Source organism: Heptranchias perlo, chromosome 6 (assembly GCF_035084215.1).
Source record: "Heptranchias perlo isolate sHepPer1 chromosome 6, sHepPer1.hap1, whole genome shotgun sequence".
NCBI classification, from domain to species: Eukaryota; Metazoa; Chordata; class Chondrichthyes; order Hexanchiformes; family Hexanchidae; genus Heptranchias; species Heptranchias perlo.
Genome location: NC_090330.1, coordinates 107,608,490 through 107,631,819, shown reverse-complemented (window position 1 = coordinate 107,631,819; position 23,330 = coordinate 107,608,490). Strand labels below are relative to the sequence as shown.

Sequence of the window (23,330 nt, the reverse complement as noted above, 5' to 3'; positions counted from 1 at the left end):
ACAGAAGGTTAAGGGGAGATTTAAAAGAGGCGTTCAAAATTATGAAGGATTTTGATAGCGTAAATAAGGAGAAACTGTTCCCCTTGGCAGGAGGGTCGGTGACCAGCGGACACAGATTTAAGATAATTGGCAAAAGAACCAGAGGGGAGATGAGAATTTTCTTACTCAGCGAGTTGTTACGATCTGGAATGCGCTGCCTGAAAGGGTGGTGGAAGCTGATTCAATGATAAATTTCAAAAGGGAATTGGACATATACTTGAAAAGGAAAAATTTGCAGGGCTGTGGGGAAAGAGCAGGGGGAGTGGGACTAATCGGACAGCTCTTTCAAAGAGCCGGCACAGGCACGATGGGCCGAATGGCCTCCTTCTGTGCCGTATGGTTCTATTTGAATCTTTTGAGGTTAGCCATCTATGATTTTGGACAGATATTCGGACAGCAACATGTACAATTCTCAGTGTATGTCCGAAAAGAAATGGACATCTGACAAAGGAAGGTTACACCTGAAACCTGTTACAAATTTGGTGAGTCAGTCAGTTTTTTAATTACTGATGTGACAAATATTCATTAATTAGGATTGATGGACAAAGAGAAGCTGGATTAATGTCCTGAAAATGTCCCATCTCAAATCTCCTTCATCCCCCCCCCCCTATAAAGGAAAGGGGAAAGCAAATCTCTTTGGAACGATAAAAGTGTTTAATTTAAATACCAGCGCTGTGATTGAATATCTGCAAATAGAGGGCTCCCAGTCTGAAGGGAATGGCACAATCTGCAAAAGGGAACACACAAAATAAACCATACTCACTTCTGACTTGTTTCATAATTGGTTTCAGTAAGTCCAGCCACACCTAAAAGTACAACAGAGAGCTTATATTTACTATTTAATATCAAATATTTATACAATAGTTCAAACAACCAATTTCTATTTGAACAATACATAAGGGATTCAAATGGTCTTTAATGCAATTTACATGCACGTGTTTAGTGTTATTGTGATTATCTTAAAATCCACTTTCTTTCTTGCAAACCTGGTTTACACGAACAGAGCCTGGTTGAATTAGTTTACTTGTCAAAATGACCTTCCGTTGCTTTGAATTATTTGATGTTGCGTTATTGTTTCAGACAACATGTGAGAAAGATGCTAATGTTAATTCATTTTCCTTAAATATTCACACATTAAATTACATCAAATGCCATAGAGTTTTTTTAAAAAGCTCTTGATACCAACATTAGCTTTACTATTATAGGAACGTAGGAGCAGGAGTAGGCCATTCAGCCCCTCGAGCCTGTTCCACCATTCAATTAACTCCAGCTACCAGCCTTAGTTCCGTAACCCTTAATACCCTTGCCCAACAAAAATCTATCAATCTCAGTTATGAAATTTTCAATTGACCCCCAGCCTCGACAGCTTTTTGAGGGAGAGAGTTCCAGATTTCCACTCCCCTTTGTGTGAAGAAGTGCTTCCTGACATCGCCCCTGAACGGCCTGGCTCTAATTTTAAGGTTATGTCCCCTTGTTCTGGACTCCCCCCACCAGAGGAAATAGTTTCTCTCTATCTACCCGATCAAATAGGGTTAAAAAAAAACAATATTTCAGTAAAGTCGACAATCCTCTGTAGCATCATAATTTGATAGTGTTTTATTTTTAAATGGGATCCTTTGTGTATTGCTAGATGGAGGAAGCAGCAGGGGAGCACTATATGGTAATATCCTATTTTACATACCATGACCTTTCGATGGTCTAGAAACTCCAGTGCAAAATAATCACTCTCAACCAGGTTGAGGTTATGGCAGATCAAATCCAGCAGAAGCTTCCCGGAGGCCTTGAGCTGGAAAGAGTAACAGAGGATTGTTACAATAAGGAAAGACTAATTCATTAACCAGCAATATTTATTGTGAAATATACAGTGTCCTGTTCAATATTTATCCCTCAACCATCATTGAAAAACAGATTATCTGGTCATTATCATATTGCTGTTTGCGGGATCTTGCTGTGCGCAAAATTGGCTGCCGCGTTTCCCACATTGCAACAATGACTACGCTTCAAAAAGTATTTAATTGGCTGTAAAGCGCTTTGGGACATCCTGAGGTCGTGAAAGGCACTGTATAAAATGCAAGTCTTGGTTCCGTAACCATTAATACCCTCGTCCAACAAACCTTGGAGAAACATGAGCTGATCAGAGCCAATCAGCACTGATTTCTAAGAAGTAGATTGTGTTTGACCAACGTTATATAATTCTTTGTAGTAGTAAGAGGTGAAGGATAAAAGAAATGCAGTGGATGTAGTTTATATAGATTTTCAAAAGACATTTGTTAAGAGACCACTTAAGTGACTCAAGGCAAAGATGAAAGACATATGGAAACAAGGGTAATATGGCCATATGGATAGAGAGACGATACTGACAGAAACCCCGATAAGCAGCAGGAAATCACTGCTATTACTAGGGTAGGGTTTGCTAACCCTCCAGGATTGCCTTCGACTCTCCAGGAATTAAAACCTAATCTCCCAGACACTGCAGTGAGCAAAAACCCGGGAGAAAAATTGCAGGGGCAATGAAAAAATTGTGTTTTTTTAAAAAAGAATTGAGCACTTTTGTTTACTAGTTTTAAAAATATTGGACATGGGTAAAAAGGCTTTTTGACTGACAGTTAAGAATCATCCAATCGAGTAATGAAGAGTATTCACTTTCTGATTGGCGTTGGAAGGCTGTGCACCATGAGGATGGACATGTTGGATGACCAATGTGGGGAGAAGAGGGGCGGGGCAAGCAGTCATGTGATGAATCCTCCAGGAATATGTCTGACCAGAGTTGGCAACCTCTATACTAGGTTGTGCCTCATGAGGTAACAACAGCAAACTCTTAGTAAAAGAAATGAAATGGGGATCATAGTTAAAATGGCGTATCATGGGGGTCGGATGCATCATTGATTGTTCAACCTTGCAAATCTAAAACAATTGATCACAAGCCTAGCTCCATACCAAAGACAGACCAGTTACTTGTCAGAATGAGATCAACATTGCTGCACGACCCAAAGCTTTTCATCTAAGGAAGAAGATGCTGCCAAAGTCTGAGTAAAAGAGGAGGTAGTTGAGATACTGGATGGGCTAAAAATTGATAAAGAGGAGGTTCTAGAAAGGCTAGCTGTACTTAAAGTAGATAAGTCACCCGGTTCAGATGGGATGCATCCTAGGTTGTTGAGGGAAGTAAGGGTGGAAATTGCGGAGGTGCTGGCCATAATCTTCCAATCCTCTTTAGATACGGGGGTGGTGCCAGAGGACTGGAGAATTGCAAATGTTACACCCTTGTTCAAAAAAGGGTAAAAGGATAAACCCAGCAACTACAGGCCAGTCAGTTTAACCTCGGATAATAAAGGAAAGCCAGCACGGATTTTTTCAAGGCTAATTTGATTTTTGCCTTGATTGATTGAGTTTTTTGATGAGATAACATAAGAGGGTTGATGAGGGCAATGCGGTTGATGTTGTGAATATGGACTTCCAAAAGGCGTTTGATAAAGTGCCACATAATAGGCTTGTCATCAAAATTGAAGCCCAGGGAATAAAAAGGGCAGCGGCAGCATGGATAGGAAATTAGCTAAGCGACAGGAAACAGAGAATAGTGGTGAACGGTTGTTTTTCGGACTGGAGGAAGGTATACAGTGGTGTCTCCCTGGGGTCGGTACTGGGACCACTGCTTTTTTGGATACATATTCATGACTTGGATTTGGGTGTACAGGTCACAATTTCAAAATTTGCAGATGACACAAAACTTGGAAGTAAACAGTGAAGAGGATAGTGATAGACTTCAAGAGGACATAGATAGGCTGGTGGAATGGGCGGACATGTGGCAGATGAAGTGCGAAGGAGAGGCAATATAGACTATATGGTACAATTCTAAAGGGGGTGCAGGAACGGAGAGACCTGGGGATCTTTGTGCACAAATCTTTGAAGGTGGCAGGGCAGGTTGAAAAAATGGTTAAAAAGGCATACGGGGTCCTGGACTTTATAAATAGAGGCATAGAGTACAAAAGCAAGGAAGTACGTTGAATCTTTATAAAGCACTGGTTCGGCCACAACTGGAGTATTGTGTCCAATTCTGGGCACCGCACTTTAGGAAGGATGTGAAGGCCTTAGAGAGGGTGCAGAAAAGATTTACCAGAATGGTTCCAGGGATGAGGGACTTCAGTTAAGTGGATAGACTGGAGAAGCTGGGGTTGTTCTCCTTAGAGCAGGGAAGGTTGAGAGGAGATTTGATAGAAGTGTTCAAAATCATGAAGTGTTTAGATAAAGTAAATAAAGAGAAACTGTTCCCATTGGCAGAAAGGTCGAGAACCAGAGGACACAGATTGAAGGTGATTGGCAAAAGAACCAAAGGCGACATGAGGAAAAGCTTTTTTACGCAGCGAGTAGTAATGATCGGGAATACACTGCCTGAAGGGGTGGTGGAAGCAGATTCAATCGTGGCTTTCAAAAAGGAATTGGATAAATACTTGAAAGGAAAAAATTTGCAGGGTTATGGGGAAGGAGTGGGGGAAGGGGACTAACTGGATTGCTCTTACAAAGAACCAGCATGAACTCGATGGGCTGAACGGCCGCCTTCTGCGCTGTAACCATTCTACGATTCTATCCACCTCCCTCTAGAGCTTTCCGCAGTAGGCAACTGGGTGAGGTCTTCACTAGTGTGTCTTCATTTCCTCTTCCTTGTGGATTCTGCACTGTCATTTTCCTGGGAATTCAATTATAAGTGAAGACACTGTCTTGTGAAGGGCGACCCAATGGGAACAGGCCATAAGTAATTTCACAGAGTGGGTCACAATGACACAAGATAACTTCATTAAGCCAAGTGTTGACAGAGAATACAAAAATTGCCAGCAAGGTTATTTATATACTTGTACTTGTCAACAAGGAGAAATATAAAAAGATGGCAATTAGAAAGCAGAAGTGATACAAATCTAAAGCTGCAATTATATTGAAAAACATGACATTGTCGTCAGCCCCCATCTGGAGCATTGCACACATAAACTAATGCTGCCTGGAATCCATCACCCTTATGCCAGTAAATATTTGTGACATGGAAGATTTGCTCAGTACCTAAGCGCTGTGAAGGTCCTGGCACTAATGCTGCATGCTTGAGGTAGCTAAATCGTGCATCATCACATACACATATCAGGCAAGTCGTAAGTAACCTCCCTCAGCCCTACAACCTTCCGAGATCTCTGCGCTCCTCCAACTCTGGCCTCTTGCACATTGCCGATTTTCTTCCTTCCACCATTGGCGGCCGTGCCTTCAGCTGCCTGGGCCCCAAGCTCTGGAATTCCCTCACTAAACCTCTCCGGCTCTCTACCTCTCTCTCCTCCTTTACGACGCTCCTCAAAACCTACCTCTTTGACCAAGCTTTTGTTCCCCTGTCCTAATATCTCCTTATGTGGCTTGATGTCTCAAAGGAGGAGAGAGAGAGAGAGAGAGAGAGAGAGAGAGAGAGAGAGAGAGGTAGAGGGGTTTAGGGAGGGGTTTCCAGGGCTTAGGTCCTAGACAGCTGAAAGCACGGCCGCCAATGGTGGAGCGATGAAAATTGGGGACGCGCAAGAGGCCCAGAATCAGAGGGGCGCAGAGATCTTGGGAGGGCCGTAGGGCCGAACAGACGTTAGAGATAGGGAGGGCGAGGCCATGGAGGGATCTGTCAGCGAGCATGGGGTGATGAGTGAACAGGACTTGGTGCTAGTTAGGATACGGCCAGCAGAGTTTTGGATGAGCTGAAGTTTACGGAGGGTGCATTGGAATATTCGAGTCTAGAAGTAACAACGGCGTAACAGGCCAATGTTGCAGTTTCCCGATCACTGGCCTTTATGAACCATCCCCCTGCCCTCAGGGGAATAAATGGCTAAGTCTCAAATACAAGACTTTCATGCAACTACGCATGTCTTCATTACCTCAACGCTGTGGAATCTGCCCTGTAATACAAAGAGGGCACATTTCACAGTACTAGCAGCTAAAGCTATTAAACAACCACTTCGAATTGTGGTAATATAAATATGACATTACATAAATGAAACAAAACATGTGTTTAACAATTAGATTGTAATCTAGCTGAACTGACCTATCCTAGCCCGAGAATCAAACTACTGTGGCATAAAGCCTATCCCATTCTAATTGCAATAAGGTTCCCTTTCAGTCATTTCTCATTAAAAGGAACTTTTAACAGCTCCTCTGATGATTCAGTGAGTTGCTGAGCGATACATTAAAAGAAAAAGAAAGACTTGCATTTCTACAGTGCCTCTCACGACCTCGGGCCGTCCCAAAGGGCTTTACAGGCAATGGAAGTACTTTATGAAGGGTAGTCGTTGTTGTAACGTAGGAAACACGGCAACCAATCTGCGCACAGCAAGATCCCACAAACAGCAATGCGAAAATGACCAGACAATCTGTTTTTAGCGATGTTGGTTGAGGGAGCCAATGTAGGTCAGAGAAAAAAGAACCTTTATTGTTCCAGAAGCCTGTTAAAATATTGCTGAATGGCCACCTAAATATACTGCAACTAAATTTAACCACTCTTTCTGAAACTCGAGTTTAGTTTTGAGTTCCAGATCAAATCTTTGGCTGTACGCTTCAATCCGATATTAAACATAATTACCTGGACTGCACAGATCTATCACACATATCCATCAATGGCGTTCTCCATTACAATGTGAATTATTGCACAGGGGAAATGCTCTATGCTGCCCTCGCCATAAAGCCAATTAAAAGAAAACTTTATCTAGTCTCTGCAGACCATGCCTGCTCTTTGAAGCTGTTCATCACCTATTAGATAACTGGCCTATATCAAGAAAGGGAAAGGGAAAGGAAGAACTTGCATTTGTATATCACCTTTCACGACCTCAGGACGTCCCAAATCATTTTACAGCCAATGGAGTACTTTCGAAGTGTGGTCACTGTAGTAATGTAGGAAACGTGGCAGCCAATTTGTGCACAGCAAGGTCCCACAAACAGCAATGTGATAATGAACAGATAATCTGTTTTTTTAGTAATGTTGGTTGAGGGATAAATATTGGCCAGGACACCGGGGAGAACTCCCCTGCTCTTCTTTGAAATGTGCCATGGGATCATTTACCTGAGAGGGCAGATGGGACCTTGGTTTAACATCTCATCCAAAAGACGAAAAGGAGAATGTGATACTTTACTGCAATTCTACTTAGGAGATGTGTTAATGTTTTGAAAAGCAATCTTAAGATCCTGTGTGAACAGCACTTGGTGTCTTGTGCTAGATAATCGTGGTGAATTCCAGATAGACTACCAAAAATGGAAAGTAGAGTCACCTGTTCTATTCTAATTAAGAATGACTAATAACGATCTCACAGAATATTATTGGCATATCTTGATCCAGAAATATTCCTATTTAATTAAAATTAGTAACTTGGTGGAAAAATATCTAATGAAGACACTCTAGTGTTCCCAGGTTATAGAGGGCGGGAAAACAGCTAGAGTTCGTAACATCTGTACAGAAAGGTGTGTACAGATGCCAGGTGAGGACATGTTCATGCTTAGCTACAGTGTCCCTTATAGTCAAAGGGGGAAGTTTCCCTTCATTAATTTGGGTGTAGAGGGTTCTGTGTATAGAGGGCCATGCCCGTAATGGCACCCACCCAATTTCCTGTCCGTACCGACAGGTTCTATAAGGGGCATGTGACCCTCCGCACCCTGATTTTACACCCAAGAACTTCTAAGAGGACAGTTAGCCCCCAAAATAGTGTACGAGCCACTCACTGCCCAGGTTCACACATGAGGAATGAGCAGGTGTGGAAATACCACAGCTCCCCACCACCTGTGGAACCAAATCTCAACACAAGTCACTGCCATCAATTTAGGTGTTTTAGAAGAACATTATAAAACAGCAGTGACATGAACCTAGTAAAACCTCCCAAGGCGCTTCACAGGAGTGATTATCAAACAAAATTTAACAGCGAGTCACATAACAAAATATTAGGACAGGTGACCAAAAGCTCGGTCAAAGAGTTAGGTTTTAAGGGGCGTCTTAGTGGAGGAGAGGTTTAGAAAGGAATTTCAGAACTTTAGGGCCTAGGCAGCTGAAGGCACGGCCGCCAATGGTGGGACAATGAAATTTGGGGATACGCAAGAGGCCAGAATTGGAGGAGCACAGAGATCTCGGAGGGTTGTAGGGCTGGAGGAGGTTACAGAGATTAAATGCCTGCTCTGTTTTTCTTTGTTAATGCAAATAAGTTTGAAAAGCACAAAAACTTTTAAAAGCAAAATTGCATTTGTTTTTCCACAAGTAAAATCAAACACTTGGTATTTGTGAAAAGAACAAAATGTAGCCCTTAAGGAACTGACAGATTCTTATTCACTCAGGTGGTCCTGACTGGAACACAAAGTTTTGTTACATAAATAAACACGGGATTATACTGTAAGAAATCTGAATTAAATTAATTGATATTTGACACTTTTATACCAGCCAACAGTGGGGCGATTCTTGCATTGCAGTATTTACATCATTGGTTTTTCTTGGTACCATAATTGCTTTAGGACATTGTCATAGTGCAGGTACCGATTAGAAACAGTACCTATATTTAGCAATGTAAGGGTGGAAGACTCAAGTTATACTGCCAACCGTGCCACTCTCTGTCCAGGGAAATGGATGCAAGTAGAGTTTGTTCACTAACATCCAAAAACTTGCTAAATTTTAAATGGTAGCAGAGAGATTTGGCTGTCTCATATTTCTGATTCATTTATGAATCCACTTATTATTAATTAACATGCATGACAGATCACCAGCCTGAATTAAATATGCTTCTTGACTTGCATTTTCTGCATATCTAGAAATCCTATTCCATTGTACAAAGACAGATTCATGGTTTGGTAACAATTCATCGTGACTTGACGTACGCCAAAATTCTTGAAAAAAACAATTCTTTGTCTCCTGGCAGCTGTCACAGTTTCACAGCAGTCAGCATCTGCCTGTTCATGACAAGTTACGATTCCTTTGCCTATTAAATCATTCCAAGATACCCCTCCAAATCCCCCTTTATCATTCAATACAAAGCAACTGTCATCCAGTGTTAGCAATCACATGCACACCAAGAAGTCCATAAACATCACAATCTCAGAGGAAACCAAACTATTAAATGTACTTGGGGCTCTATTAAATGCATTACAGACACAACTGTGTGTGGAATTGTCTTTGTACAGCTGTAATGGGTGATTTTATCTTATGGGGCGGGGGGGGGGGGGGGGAAGGGCAGGGGACGATAGGGTTGCCAACTCTGGTTGAATGTATTCCTGGAGGTTTCATCACATGACCCCCGCCCACCCTGCCATTGGTCGCCCAACACGTCCATCCTCGCGGTGCACCGGCTTCCCACGGCCAATCGGAAAGCGAAAAGACTCTTCATTACCCAATTGGATAATTCTTGACAGTCAGTCAAACAGCCTTCTTATCCTGTCATGAATACTTTTATAACTTGTAAACACAAGTGCTCCAAAAAAGTGAAAAAAAAAACACAATTCTTTTTTGTTAAATGCCCCAATGATTTTTCTCCCGGGTTTTTGCTCGCAGCAGTGTCCTGGAGATTAATCTTCAATTCCTGGAGACTCCAGGGCAATCCTGGAGGGTTGGCAACCCTCGAGGGGAGCTCAGCGCAGTGTTGATTGCTGCTTGTTGTGCTTCGCAGCTGACCCACACTCAATCCTTCATCTCTAAAACAAAGGCTACATTTTTACGCTAGCACGATGCCTTACGTTTTCCGATTGGTGAACGGATTTGGAGGTTCAGGGGCCGTTGCTAAGACCGGTGAAGAGCAGCCTAGCAACAGAAGCTATTCCTGGTGGTAACTAGGAAGGTTCCTTCAGGGGCGTTGTGTTCCAGAGTTCTCGGATCACAGATTTAAGAGCAAGGAATAACGAGACCCAGCACAACGCTCCTGACGGTTCAGCGCAGTTGGTGCATGAACTGCCCAGGGGAGGGGAGACCTTGACTCATGCAGATCAAGGTGTTGCAAGTTTCAACCCCACCCAGCCTGTGCTGGGTTAACTGGGGTGCGAACGGCAAAACCGCCAGCGGTGAAGAACACAGCAGTCACCACCAGTAATAGCTCCTGTGGCTAGACTGCTCCTTACAGCCATCAGCAACGGTCCACGAGTCTTGAGCAGTCAGTGGAAAGTAGACCGGCCAAATAAGGGAAAGGCTTAAGGCATCATGATGGCTGTGTCATAAACGGAATAGAGGGTTAGGAGATGGGAATAGAAGGCTCGGAGGAGGGAACACAAGGATATGTTGATGGGGTGAGATGATGTAGGGTGGGAGGAGGCTCGTGTGGAGCATAAACACCAGCATAAAACTGTTGGGCCGAATGGCCTGTTTCTATGCTGTAAGTTTGTTTAAAACGTGTGGGACTGGGTCTGTAATCGGCTGTTTAAAGGCAGCAAACACCACTGTGCACAACCCCAACTCGTTAAAATAAAAATCACCTATTACAGCAGTGGAAAAAGATCATTCTCCCTCTGTTCGTACTATTGTGATCACATTTGTCAATGTTTCCACGACCTTACCCTAGTTCTGTTCTTTCCTCAGGAAGTAACACACGCCTTTAGCGCGGTTTAATCTGTGCTACTGCATTCTTCCCAGACCCAATGACTGTCACTCAATGTCAGCGAATGCCACTAAAAAAAAAAATACTGGGTTTAAAAACATAACCTATTTTGATGCACCTCACTCTGAAATATCGTTCATTCCTGGAAACTCCAGGGCAATTCTGGAGGGGTTGGCAACCCTTGCTGAGGTGCAGGTCGTTAAGGACATCAGCGCCTCATCTCAGTAGCTGCTCTTTCTCCATCAGTTCAAACAGTGAGGATTGGCAGCCTAATAGACCATACGGGGCATTGCAGCACAGCCCAGTCCCTTTTGCTCCCTGACCTCCAGCACTTCACAATAACAACAACAACTTGCATTTATATAGCGACATTAACGTAGTAAAACGCCCCAAGGTGCTTCACAGGAGTGATTATCAAACAAAATTTGACACCGAGCCACATAAGGAGATATTAGGACAGGTGACCAAAAGCTTGGTCAAAAAGGTAGGTTTTAAGGAGCGTCTTAGGAACATAAGACATAGGAGCAGGGGTAGGCCATACGGCCCCTCGAGCCTGCTCTGCCATTCAGTATCATGGCTGATCTTCGACCTCAACTCCACTTTCTCGCCCGATCCCCATATCCCTTGATTCCAGAGTCCAAAAATCTACCTATCTCAGCCTTGAACAAACTCAACGACTCAGCATCCGTGGCCCTCTGGGGTAGAGAATTCCAAAGATTCACAACCTTCTGAGTGAAGAAATTCCTCCACATCTCAGTGTTAAATGGCCGACCCCTTATCCTGCTATTATGTCCCCTAGTTCTTGACTCTCCAGCAAGAGGAAACAACCTCTCAGCATCTACCCTGTAAAGCCCCCTCAGAATCTTATATGTTTCAATAAGACCACCTCTCATTCTTCTAAACTCCAGGGAGTATAGGCCCATTCTACTCAACCTCTCTTCATAGAACAACCCTCTCATCCCAGGAATCGATCTAGTGAACCTTAGTTGCACCCCCTCTAAGGCAAGTATATCCTTCCTTAGACAAGGAGAAAGAGGTGGAGAGGTTTGGGGAGAAATTTAGGGAGAGAATTCCAGACCTTAGGAGCTAGGCAGCTGAAGACACGGCCGCCAATGGTGGAGCGATGAAAACCGGGGATGCGCAAGAGGCCAGAATTGGAGGAGCGCAGGGGTTGATGATCAAGGGAGTAAGTCCTAGCTGATATCTCCAGCTCTTTAGTCCAGGCCCATTAAGGCCAACTTCTGCCTCAACTGAGGTCAGCTAGCTCAGCACAGACCTGGAATGGAACCCGGGCCCTTTTTGGTTTGTGCGGATTAAGAATTGGCCCAAGACTGCGCCTTTATTCGCTAAGCCAACAGAGGAGCTTCATTAAAGTTTACAAGACTGGTCAGTTGGTGGTAAAACCAGTGCATTACTGGTGCAAGGAGAGTGGCTGGGCTTGGAACAGCAGAGTTTTATTAGGCAAGAGTATCTAGGGTTAGGAATCAAATAGAGTTGACATACAAATCAGTCACAATCTGATTGAATGGCAAAAGAACCAGAGGGGGAGATGAGGAGAAATATTTTCCGCAGCGAGTTGTTATGATCCGGAATTGCACGGCCTGAGAGGGCGGTGGAAGCAGATTCAATCGTAACTTTCAAAAGGGAAAACGGGTAAGTACTCAAAAAGGAATGAATTGCAGGGCTATGGGGAAAGAGCAAGGGGAGTGGGACTAATCGGATAGCTCTTTCAAAGAGCCGGCACAGGCACAATGGGCCGAATGGCCTCCTTCTGTGCTGTATGATTTTTATGATAGCCCATGTTTTTTGCCTGCTGCTTTTGCACTCTCCCTTTCTGCCGGTGAAGTTGCCTGGTGCTGGGGTACACGAGGGCTGATATCAAAAGAGGCTCTGTGCTAAGAATCAGGTGTCACTCAGACAAGCCACAAGGAGGAGGAGGAGAGTGCGCAGGAAATGAAGTACCCTGCAGCCTGGAAAACTAAGGGTTGTGGGTTTGACCCACTGCCAAAGCAATATAGACAAGAGTGCTACACACCAGAAAATAGAAAATTCAACTCAGTGGGGCGGCCGGGTAGCCCGCTCGGTCTGGCAAACGGGAATAACAGGGTCGCTCCAGCAGCTTGCAAGGTCATCATTAGATTTATCATTCAGTCTGCAAATCCATCGATGCATTATGTACGTTATGATTTGGTAATAATGTGCTCTGGCTGGGGTTGCCAACCCTCCAGGATTGCCCTGGAGTCTCCAGGAATGCCCTGGAGTCTCCAGGAATGCCCTGGAGTCTCCAGGAATGCCCTGGAGTCTCCAGGAATTGAAGATTAATCTCCTGGACACTGCTGCGAGCAAAAACCCGGGAGAAAAATCACAGGGACATTAAAAAAAAATTGTGCGTTTTTAATATTTCCTTTGACCCCCGTTTCTTCTTCTCACCACCACACCTCTCTCGACCCCTCCACTGCCTCTGATTTGTCACGCTGTTTGTCCCGACATCCAGGATTGGATGAGCAGAAATTTCCTCTTAAAATTTCCTTTAAAATTCTCATGCTTGTGTTTGAATCCCTCCCTGGCCTCGCCCCTCCCCCTCTCTGTGACCGCCTCCAGCCCTACAACCCTCCGAGATCCCTGCGCTCCTCCAATTCTGGCCTCTTGCATATCTCCGATTTTCATCGCTCCAACGTTGGCTTCAGCTGCCTAGGCCCTAAGCTAGAATTCTCTCCCTAAACCTCTCTCGCCTCCTTTAAGACGCTCCTTAATGCTTACCTCTTTGACCAAGCTTTTGGTCGCCTGTCCTAATATCTCCTCAAGTGGCTCGGTGTCAAATTTTGTCTGATAATCGCTCCTGTGAAGCGCCTTGGGACGTTTCACTACATTAAAGGCGCTATATAAATGCAAGTCGTTGTTGCTGTTGTGATAGGGAAGCAGGTGTTAGTGACTCAGGAGAAGCCCAGGTGAAAGACTAACAGCTCGTCAAGGGGACTTGTGGTCATCTCCCCTCATCCACCTCTAAATCAGCCATATCGCAAAGTTAGCGGGAGCGGGAATGACAATGCTGGACACGGCCTCCATCACCAGGTGTAAAATACTAACAGCCTCCTGCAAGAAGTACAGAAGCAGCAAAATCTATTTTTTTTTTAAATTGCAAAGAGCAAATATTATCCTGCTTCTTAAGACAGATACTTTGGAATCAAGCAGTTTGCCCCTTCAACTGCACTCAATGCTATTAGAGGAAATTTGTGTGCAGAGCCCTGTGACATTCACTTGGATGCAATTGTTTTACCCTCTTCAGGGAATTTGGGCGCTGGGCTGCTCAGGAGCAGAACAGGAGCAAAGAATTAGTGCCTATAGTTCTGCCGCACTGCCCCCTGTTTATCAGGCGCCATTTGGGAGCAGGACAGAGGGAAATCATCCCTCGGACACTCTTCTGATCTCTCCTCACGCGGTTATAAATCTATAGTTAGCTGAAAACGGTTCCAGGTTGAGATGTTGGAGCAATGCGAAACTGCAGCCTTATCTCACGAGTGGGAAATTAGTTACATCTGTGACATTCCAAAATTCTTAGCTGTGAACAGCTGATTAAAAAGTTCAAGGGGCACATTTCTGGAAACTTCCATGAGTGTGACCAGAGTGTCGGCATGCACAAGGCTCCTGATGAATAATGGAATCTCAGCTGGAACTAAAAGAACATAAATGAGTCAGCCCAGTAAAAAAAAAATAATACAGCTATTTTCCACTGGGGTAAATTCGGACTTGGTAAATATAAGCCGACACAGGCAGGATGGGCTGAATGGCCTCCTTCTGTGCTGGATCATTCTACAATCTTCCGTCCTTTCTCTCTCATGTACAAGCAACTCAAATCTACAAAAGAGCAGAATAAGTAGCACTGCAATTCATCTATAACCATTAAAAATCAGCTACCTTAATAAACTAACAAAACAGAGATTGCTGAAACATTAATGTGAATCTATCAGTGCTCACACAAAGCTCAGGAACTTGCTAATCATAGAGCACAGAAGGAGGCCATTCGGCCCATTGTGCCTGTGCTGGCTCTTTGAGAGAGCTGTCCAATTAGTCCTACTCCCCTGCTCTTTCCCCGTAGCCCTGCAAATTTTTCCTTTGCAAGTATTTATCCAATTCCCTTTTGAAAGTTACTATTGAATCTGCTTCCACCGGCCTTTCAGGCAGCGCATTCCAGATCATAACAACTCGCTGTGTGTGTAAAAAAAAATAACTTCTCCTCCTCCCTGGAAACGTTTCTGAAATCACTGTAATTTGGGGATTACAAGTACAAAGAAAGAAAGAAAACTATAGCTGGAATGTAGGAAGAGTGTATAATGTGGGCACTGCTGGCAGGCACCCACTGACTTGGCATCATGGAGTGGCAGGACCAGGGTCCAGACCAGCAACACCCGACTCCACAATTTCTGGTCTTTCCGTTTCACCGCGTAACAGCATCAAGTGGATGTCAGGTACTCTCTCATATAGGGGAGGTGGGGGGTGGGGGAAAGAGCTATCTGTAAGCAGTGGTCATTGCTATTTGTGGGATCTTGCTGTGCGCAGGTTGGCTCCCTGCATTACAACAGTGGCTACACTTCAAAAAAAAAAAGTACGCCATTGGCTGTAAAGCGCTTTGGGACGCCCCGAGGTCGTGAAAGGAGCAATTTAAAACGCAAGTTCTTTGCTTTTCTCCAGTACCTCACCCATTACTCTTGTGAACCTTGTCAGTGATTGACAGCGGGATATGGGAGACCGAGAGCTGATTCTGATCTATCCCATCCTCACCCAATGTCCTGACACAAACACACACACCACCAGTAGGGAGTGCTGGACAGCAATCGGGAGCAAGAGCCCTGGGAACTGACATGCCCATCCCACACCTTGAATTGTGTCCTTTGATTACAAGTCAGAGATCTGTGCGAAAATCATCCAGCTGTAGAGAGTTTGGAAAGTTTAGAAAGGATATATTTTCTCCCTTTCTCCCCTGAAAACACGGGCTGACACAGGGCTCCGATATTTTGCCCAGTGGTCGTTCTTCATATGTGAGCCTAGACAGAGAGTGATAGTAGGATATTCACCAAAGGGACGTCACAGCTGAGTCTTACCCTGCCCTCACACAGGCAGACGGCGAGCGGGACAGGCAGGCAGACGGCGAGCGGGACAGGCAGGCAGACGGCGAGCGGGACAGGCAGGCAGACGGCGAGCGGGACAGGCAGGCAGACAGAGAGATTCAACAGTAATCAGAAGCAGATATTTTTCTCCACTTTAGCCTGGGGGCACTGAACCCAAATATTGAAGCCCTTCCAATCATGCTGCCTGAGATAGTAGTTATTTTTTTTTTTTTTAAAACTTAGTGTACACAATCTAATTTTAATTCTCTCTCTAAAAGCCCAGGCCCCAGGCCCTTCTGATTCTGGCCGATGACTCTTGTTCTTTGAGTTGGCTTTGCCTGGCGCTAAAACAAAACTTGCCACAGCAAAAGTCCGTTACACATCGTCTGCCAGTATAGACAACGTACAGCACAGAAACAGGCCATTCGGCCCAACAGGTCCGTGCCGGTGTTTATGCTCCACACGAGCCTCCTCCCTCCCTACTTCATCTCACCCTATCAGCATATCCTTCTATTCCTTTCTCCCTCATCTGTTTATCCAGCTTCCCCTTAAATGCATCTATTCTGTTCGCCTCAACCACTCCTTGTGGTAGCGAGTTCCACATTCTCACCACTCTCTGGGTAAAGAAGTTTCTCCTGAATTCCTTATTGGATTTATTAGTGACTACCTTATATTTATGACCTCTAGTTTTGGATTCACCCACATGCGGAAGCATTTTCTCCACGTCTACCCCATCAAACCCTTTCATTATCTTAAAGGCCTCTATCAGGTCACCCCTCAGCCTTCTCCTTACTAGGGAAAAGAGCTCGGGTTATAAATTATTGCCCCTCCGCTCCTGATCAATCAGATAGCTTACTCTTGGATCAGAATCAACATTCCATACAAACGGAATGCACAGCTTGCACACAGTTGCTAGGAGACCAGATGTCTCGCTGCAAGAAGCATTTCAAATTTAGTGGGGGGGTTTTCCAGCAAAGATTTAGATTAAAATGGGCCACGGCAGAGTGATGGCGGGAGGGAGGGGGCGAGAGAGAATTTGACCTCTGGTGAATTGTAAGTCTGTTGAAATGAAATTTTTTTGTGAGCATAGGTTCTCGAATCTCTCGTGTGCTGAAGTGGCACGTAGCATTCTGACCAGGGACCCCTGCTAACCGGCATCGTAAAGTCACGACGTTTTTCGGATGAGGCGTTAAACCGAGGCCCCATCTGCCCTCTCAGGTGGGTGTAAAAAAAAAAATCCCACGACATTCTTTCGAAGAAGAGCAGGTGAGTTCTCCCCGGTGCCCTGGCCAATATTTATCCCTCAACCAACACCTAAAAAAAATTATCTGGTCATTATCACTTTGCCGTATGTGGGACCTTGCTGTCCGCAAATCGGCTGCCCCGTTTCCCACATTGCAACAGTGACTACATTTCAAAAGTACTTGATTGGCTGTAAAGCGCTTTGGGACATCTCGTGAAAGGCGCTATATAAATGCAAGTTCGTTCGTTCTTTCTTTATTACCGGGCAGTATTACGTAACTAGCATCGGAACATTTACAGTCCCAGTGTGCACTCTCCTTTCTCCACACACTGTTCTCTAATGGCCTCTCAGAGTGAGGTCAACCAGTTAGTGCCAACCAGGGTCGAAGTGAAGGGCAGTTTCATGCTGTGAACTCAACTCCATTTGGAGCTGAATGGGGAACATGTTGTTGATACAGGTGATGCGTTCCAGTCCGGGGAGGACATTAACATTATTCGCTGCATGCACAAAAAATATTCACACTGTAAAAAACATCAGCTTCCTTTTGAATGATTCACATTTGGAAACAATTTGAAATGCCATCCAATTCTACTTTAAAATTTGATATCTTCAAAACTAAACCGTGTTGTCTTCCCCCAGGATCTCATTATCTTCCAGCGTTTGTGCAGGTGTTTAGGATATGTGCAAACGAGGAAGATTATAGGTCAAGGGAAGGAGAAGCAAAAATCCGTGAGGGGATTGAAACTAAAACAATAACTGAGATCAAGACAAAGTAATTTACGATCCCGATACAGTGCGTCAAATATCGCTGACTCCGCCACGAGGCTACAGCTGAGGGCCTGGACAGCAATTGCTGGCTTCAACTGAGGACTGCAATAGTCAGGTGATTAAGGAGTGAGTCGGTAGAGGGCACACAGCGACAGATGTGACACGAGCGGTCAAACTGGCGACGATCACGATGGAGCATCGGGCCGACGTGCAGTGGCTGGTGACTGAAGCAGAAGATACTGCAATCACGCTCAACGTGGATTGCTTTTAATTTTAATGAGTGTTCTGCAAATTTAAAAAGAACTTGCATTTATATAGCGCCTTTCACGACCGCAGGACGTCCCAAAACGCTTTACAGCCAATTAAGTACTTTTTGAAATGTCGTTATGCAGCCAATTTGCACACAGTAAGCTCCCACAAACAGCAACGTGGTAATGATCAGGTTTTTAAAGCGATGTTGGTTGAGGGATAAATATTGGCCAGGACACCAGGGGAGAACTCCCCCGTTCCTTTGGGATCTCTTACGTCAACACGAGAGGGCAGACGGGGCCTCAGTTTAACGTCTCATCCGAAAGACGGCACCTCCGACAGTGCAGCACTCCCTCAGTACTCCACTGGGAGTGTCAGCCTAGATTATGTGCTCAAGTCTCTGGAGTGGGACTTGAACCCACAACCTTCTGACTCCAAGGCGAGAGTGCTGCCCACTGAGCCACGGCTGATACCCATAAATGGTCAGGTCATGTAGCAAAGTAGGTGATCATTCCTGGCCGAGCATGCAGTAGAGGCAAAGCTCAGGAAGGACGATAAACTGACAGCCCCACAAAGGCCTGCAGCTACACTAATTATTATTAGCCCTTTGGCAAGAATTTTTAACGTGTGTTCATGTGACAGGCTAAAGGTTTCATGATAAAAGAGACAACGGCCCTTCTTGTGCAAATGGGCTGAATGTTCGATCAACGCTGAAAGCAAATCGTTAACACACACCCTACACTCAAGGGTTTCTGTATCCCTGCAGGGAGAGGCAGGGTTGTTAGTGCGATTATTAGCATCATAGATCAGCTTTGATTGTTACCGTAGCAACAGTTTCCTCATCTGCAATACGAAATCATCTAAACAGCAAAATAAAACGGCAATGCAAAAATTTAAGTCCGACAAAAGTTTTTACAACAGCGATGGGTTTCAATCATTCAGGAGTATAGTCTTCACCAGAGAGCTTTCCTAATGCCCTGTTAAGATGTTTACTGTGAAAATCACGAAGCCACCGTATTTTCTGGCACCACCTCTCACACTAGCAGTTTTTAAAATTAATTCTCGGGATGTGGGCGTCAGGGTAGATGAAACAAGGTAGATGAATTAACAGCGCAGATAGATATTAACGGTTATGATATAGTTGCGATTATGGAGACATGGCTGCAGGGTGACCAAGGATGGGAACTGAACATCCAGGGGTATTCAATATTTAGGAAGGACAGGCAAAAAAGGGCAAGGAGGTGGGGTAGCGTTGTTAGTAAAGGAGGAAATCAATGCAATAGTGAGGAAGGATATTGGCTCGGAAAATCACGATGTGGAATCTGTATGGGTGGAGCTAAGAAACACCAAGGGGCAGAAAACGTTGGAGGGGGTTGTCTATAGGCCCCCAAACATTAGTGGGGATGTAGGGGAGGGCATTAAACAGGAAATTAGAGACACGTGCAAGGGTACAACTATGATCACAGGTGACTTTAATCTACATATAGATTGGTCAAACCAAATTAGCAATAATACTGTGGGGGAGGAATTCCTGGAGTGTGTATGTGATGGATTTCTAGACCAATACGTTGAGGAACCAACTAGAGAACAGGCGATCCTAGACTGGGTATTGTGCAATGAGAAAGGATTAATTAACTATCTTGTTGTGCGGGGTCCCTTAGGGAAGAGCAACCATAACATGATAGAATTCCTCATTAAGATGGAGGGTGAAGTAGTTGAATCCGAAACTAGGGTCCTGAATCTAAATAAAGGAAATTACGAAAGTATGAGGTGTGAGTTGGCTATGATAGATTGGGGAACTTTACTAAAAGTGATGATGGTGGATAGGCAATGGCTAATATTTAAAGAACGTGTGCAGGAATTACAACAATTATTCATTCCTGTCTGGCACAAAAATAAAACAGGAAAGGTGGCTCAACCGTGGCTTACAAAAGAAATTAGGGATAATATTAGATCCAAAGAGGAGACATATAAAATTGCCAGAAAAAGCGGCAAGCCTGAGGATTGGGAGCAATTTAGAATTCAGCAAAGGAGGACAAAGAGATTGATTAAGAGGGGAAAAATAGAGTATGAGAGTAAACTAGCAGGGAACATAAAAACTGACTGCAAAAGCTTCTATAAATATGTCAAGAGAAAAAGATTAGTGAAGACAAATGTAGGTCCCTTACAGTCAGAAATGGGGGAAATTATAATGGGGAACAAAGAAATGGCAGAACAATTAAACACATACTTTGGTTCTGTCTTCACAAAGGAGGACACAAATAACCTGCCAGAAATGTTAGGGAACCAAGGGTCTCGTGAGAGGGAGGAACTGAAGGAAATCAGTATTAGTAAAAGAATAGTGCTAGGGAAATTAATGGGGCTAAAGGCTGACAAATCCCCAGGGCCTGATAATCTACATCCCAGAGTACTAAAGGAAGTGGCCCTGGAAATAGTGGATGCATTGGTGATCATCTTCCAAAATTCTATAGACTCTGGAACAGTTCCAACAGATTGGAGGGTGGCAAATGTAACCCCACTATTTAAAAAAGGAGGGAGAGAAAAAGCAGGGAATTACAGACCAGTTAGCCTAACATCAGTAGTGGGGAAAATGCTAGAGTCGATTATAAAAGATGTGATAGCAGAACACTTGGAAGGCATTAACGGGATTGGACAAAGTCAGCATGGGTTTATGAAAGGGAAATCATGCTTAACAAATCTACTGGAGTTTTTTGAGGATGTAACTAGTAGAATTGATAGGGGAGAACCAGTGGATGTGGTGTATTTGGATTTTCAGAAGGCTTTTGATAAAGTCCCACACTAGAGGTTACTGTAAAATTAAAGCACATGGGATTGGGGGGAATATACTGGCATGGATTGAGAATTGGTTGACAGACAGGAAACAGAGTAGGAATAAACGGGTCTTTTTCCAGGTGGCAGGCAGTGACTAGTGGGGTACCGCAGGGATCAGTGCTTGGGCCCCAGCTATTCACAATATATATCAATGATTTGGATGAGGGAACGGAATGTAACATTTCCAAGTTTGCAGACGACACAAAGCTGGGGTGGAATGTGAGCTGTGAGGAGGATGCAAAGAGGCTCCAGTGTGAATTAGACAAGTTGGGTGAGTGGGCAAGAACATGGCAGATGCAGTATAACGTGGATAAATGTGAGGTTATCCACATTGGTTGTAAAAACAGAAAGACAGATTATTATCTGAATGGTGATAGATTGGGAAAAGGGGAGATGCAACGAGACCTGGGTGTCCTTGTACACCAGTCGCTGAAAGCGAGCATTCAGGTGCAGCAAGCAGTTCGGAAGGCGAATGGTATGTTGGCCTTCATTGCAAGAGGATTTGAGTACAGGAACAGGGATGTCTTACTGCAGTTGTACAGGGCCTTGGGTGAGACCACATCTGGAGTATTGTGAGCAGTTTTGGTCTCCTTATCTGAGGAAGGATGTCCTTGTCGTGGAGAGAGTGCAGCGAAGGTTTACCAGACTGATTCCCGGGATGGTAGGACTGACGTATGAGGAGAGATTGGGTCGACTCGGCCTATATTCACTAGAGTTTAGAAGAATGAGAGGTGATCTCATCGAAACATATAAAATTCTAACAGGACTAGACAAACTAGATGCAGGGAGGATGTTCCCAATGGCTGGGGAGTCCAGAACCAGGGGTCACAGTCTCAGGATACGGGGTATGCTATTCAGAACCGAGATGAGGAGAAATTTCTTCACTCAGAGGGTGGTGAACCTGTGGAATTCTCTACCACAGAAGGCAGTGGAGGCCAAGTCATTAGATGTATTCAAGAAGGAGACGGATATATTTCTTAATGCTAAAGGGATCAAGGGATATGGGGAAAAAGCGGGAACAGGGTACTGAGTTAGACAATCAGCCATGATCATTTTGAATGGCGGAGCAGGCCCGAAGGGCCGAATGGCCTACTCTTGCTCCTATTTTCTATGTTTCTATATCACTGACAAGGCCGGCATTTATTGCCCATCTCTAGTTGCCCCTTGAGAAGGTGGTGGGGGGGGGGGGGGGGGCCTTCCTCTCGAACCACTTCAGTCCCGTGTGGTGACGGTGCTCCCACAGTGCTGAGAGGTCAGGAATTCCAGGAACATGACCCAGTGATGATAAAGGAATGGCCGATATATATCCAAGTCGGGATGGTGTGTGACTTGGAGGGGTACTTGGAGGTGATGGAGGTTCCCGTGCAACCTCCTACCCTTGTCCTTCCAGGCAGTGAAGGTCGTGAATTTGGGAGGTGCTGCTGAAGAAGCCTTGGCGAGTTGCTGCAGCGCATCCTGTGGATGGTGCACACTGCAGCCACTGTGCGCCGGTGGTGAAGGGAGTGAATGTTTAGGGTGGTGGATGGGGTGCCAATCAAGCGGGCTGCTTTGTCCTGGACGGTGTCGAGCTTCTTGAGTGTTGTTGGAGCTGTCCCCATCCGGGGATGTTGTTCTTCGTGCAGCGGTACTAACAACACGATGATGTTAAATGGTAAAACAAAGAGAAAACTCCCTTCAGTACTTTCACTTCATCAAAATCGTACTTGGAAGTCATTGTTAAATTTCTCCCCTCCTCCCCTGAAGGCATTGGCACAAACTGGTGTACAAATCCATCGATGGCTGAAGTCCTCTGGTGCCTCACTGAAGTGGCCATTTTCCAAACACAAACGTCTTCAGCTCAGCAGGATATTTGACTACAGAGGGACCTAACAGCTACTGTTGTCCTTGGCCAACATCCATCCAGGCTCATTTTTGCAGTGGTGGTCACTCAGTTGCGATTGGCAGCAGGAAGCCTGGCTGAATTCCACTCCCTAGGCCAACAGCAACAACAACAACAACTACTTGCATTTACATAGAGCCGTAACATAATAAAACGTCCCAAGGCGCATCGCAGGAGTGGTCAAACGCCGAGCCACGTAAGGAGATATTAGGAGAAGAGTCAGCAAAAGCTTGGTCGAAGAGGTAGGTTTTAAGGGGCGTCTTAAAAGGAGAAGAGAGAGAGGCGGAGACGTTTAGGGAGGGAATTCCAGAGCTCAGAACCTAGGCAGCTGAAGGCACGGCCGCCAACGGTGGAGCGATTAAAATTGGGGGATGCGCAAGAGGCCGGAATTGGAGGAGCGCAGAGATCTCGGAGGGTGGTAGGGCTGGAAGAGGTTACAGAGGTAGGGAGGGGGCGAGGCCACGGAGGGATTTGAAAACAGGGATGAGAATTTTAAAAATCGAGGCATTTCCGGAGCGGGAGCCAATGTAGGCCAGCGAGCACAGCGGGTGAACAGGGGATACGAAACCAACTGCACCGCCATAATCATTGCCCTTGCTGAGACTGAGTCATTTGGCACAGGTCAGGAATCAAACCTGGGCCCTCTAGTTTATTTTCTG

At 44.9% G+C, this 23,330-nt stretch overlaps 1 protein-coding gene and 1 long non-coding RNA gene across 4 annotated transcripts in view; one reads left to right on the top strand and one right to left on the bottom strand.

Moving 5' to 3' along the window:
- farp1 (FERM, RhoGEF (ARHGEF) and pleckstrin domain protein 1 (chondrocyte-derived)) overlaps window positions 1–23,330 on the bottom strand; it is a 240,541-nt gene that overhangs the window by 110,248 nt on the left and 106,963 nt on the right. For all 3 annotated transcript variants that reach the window (XM_067986578.1, XM_067986580.1, XM_067986579.1), the window contains exons 3-4: window positions 1,721–1,825; window positions 803–845 (exon numbers count right to left, since the gene is read on the bottom strand). In XM_067986578.1, the coding sequence (XP_067842679.1) occupies window positions 803–845; window positions 1,721–1,825 (148 nt within the window). The remainder of the gene's footprint in view (window positions 1–802; window positions 846–1,720; window positions 1,826–23,330) is intronic.
- LOC137323124 (uncharacterized) overlaps window positions 22,778–23,330 on the top strand; it is a 28,523-nt gene continuing 27,970 nt past the window's right edge. Inside the window, exon 1 of the long non-coding RNA XR_010963315.1 lies at window positions 22,778–22,913. This is a non-coding gene — a long non-coding RNA (uncharacterized lncRNA). The remainder of the gene's footprint in view (window positions 22,914–23,330) is intronic.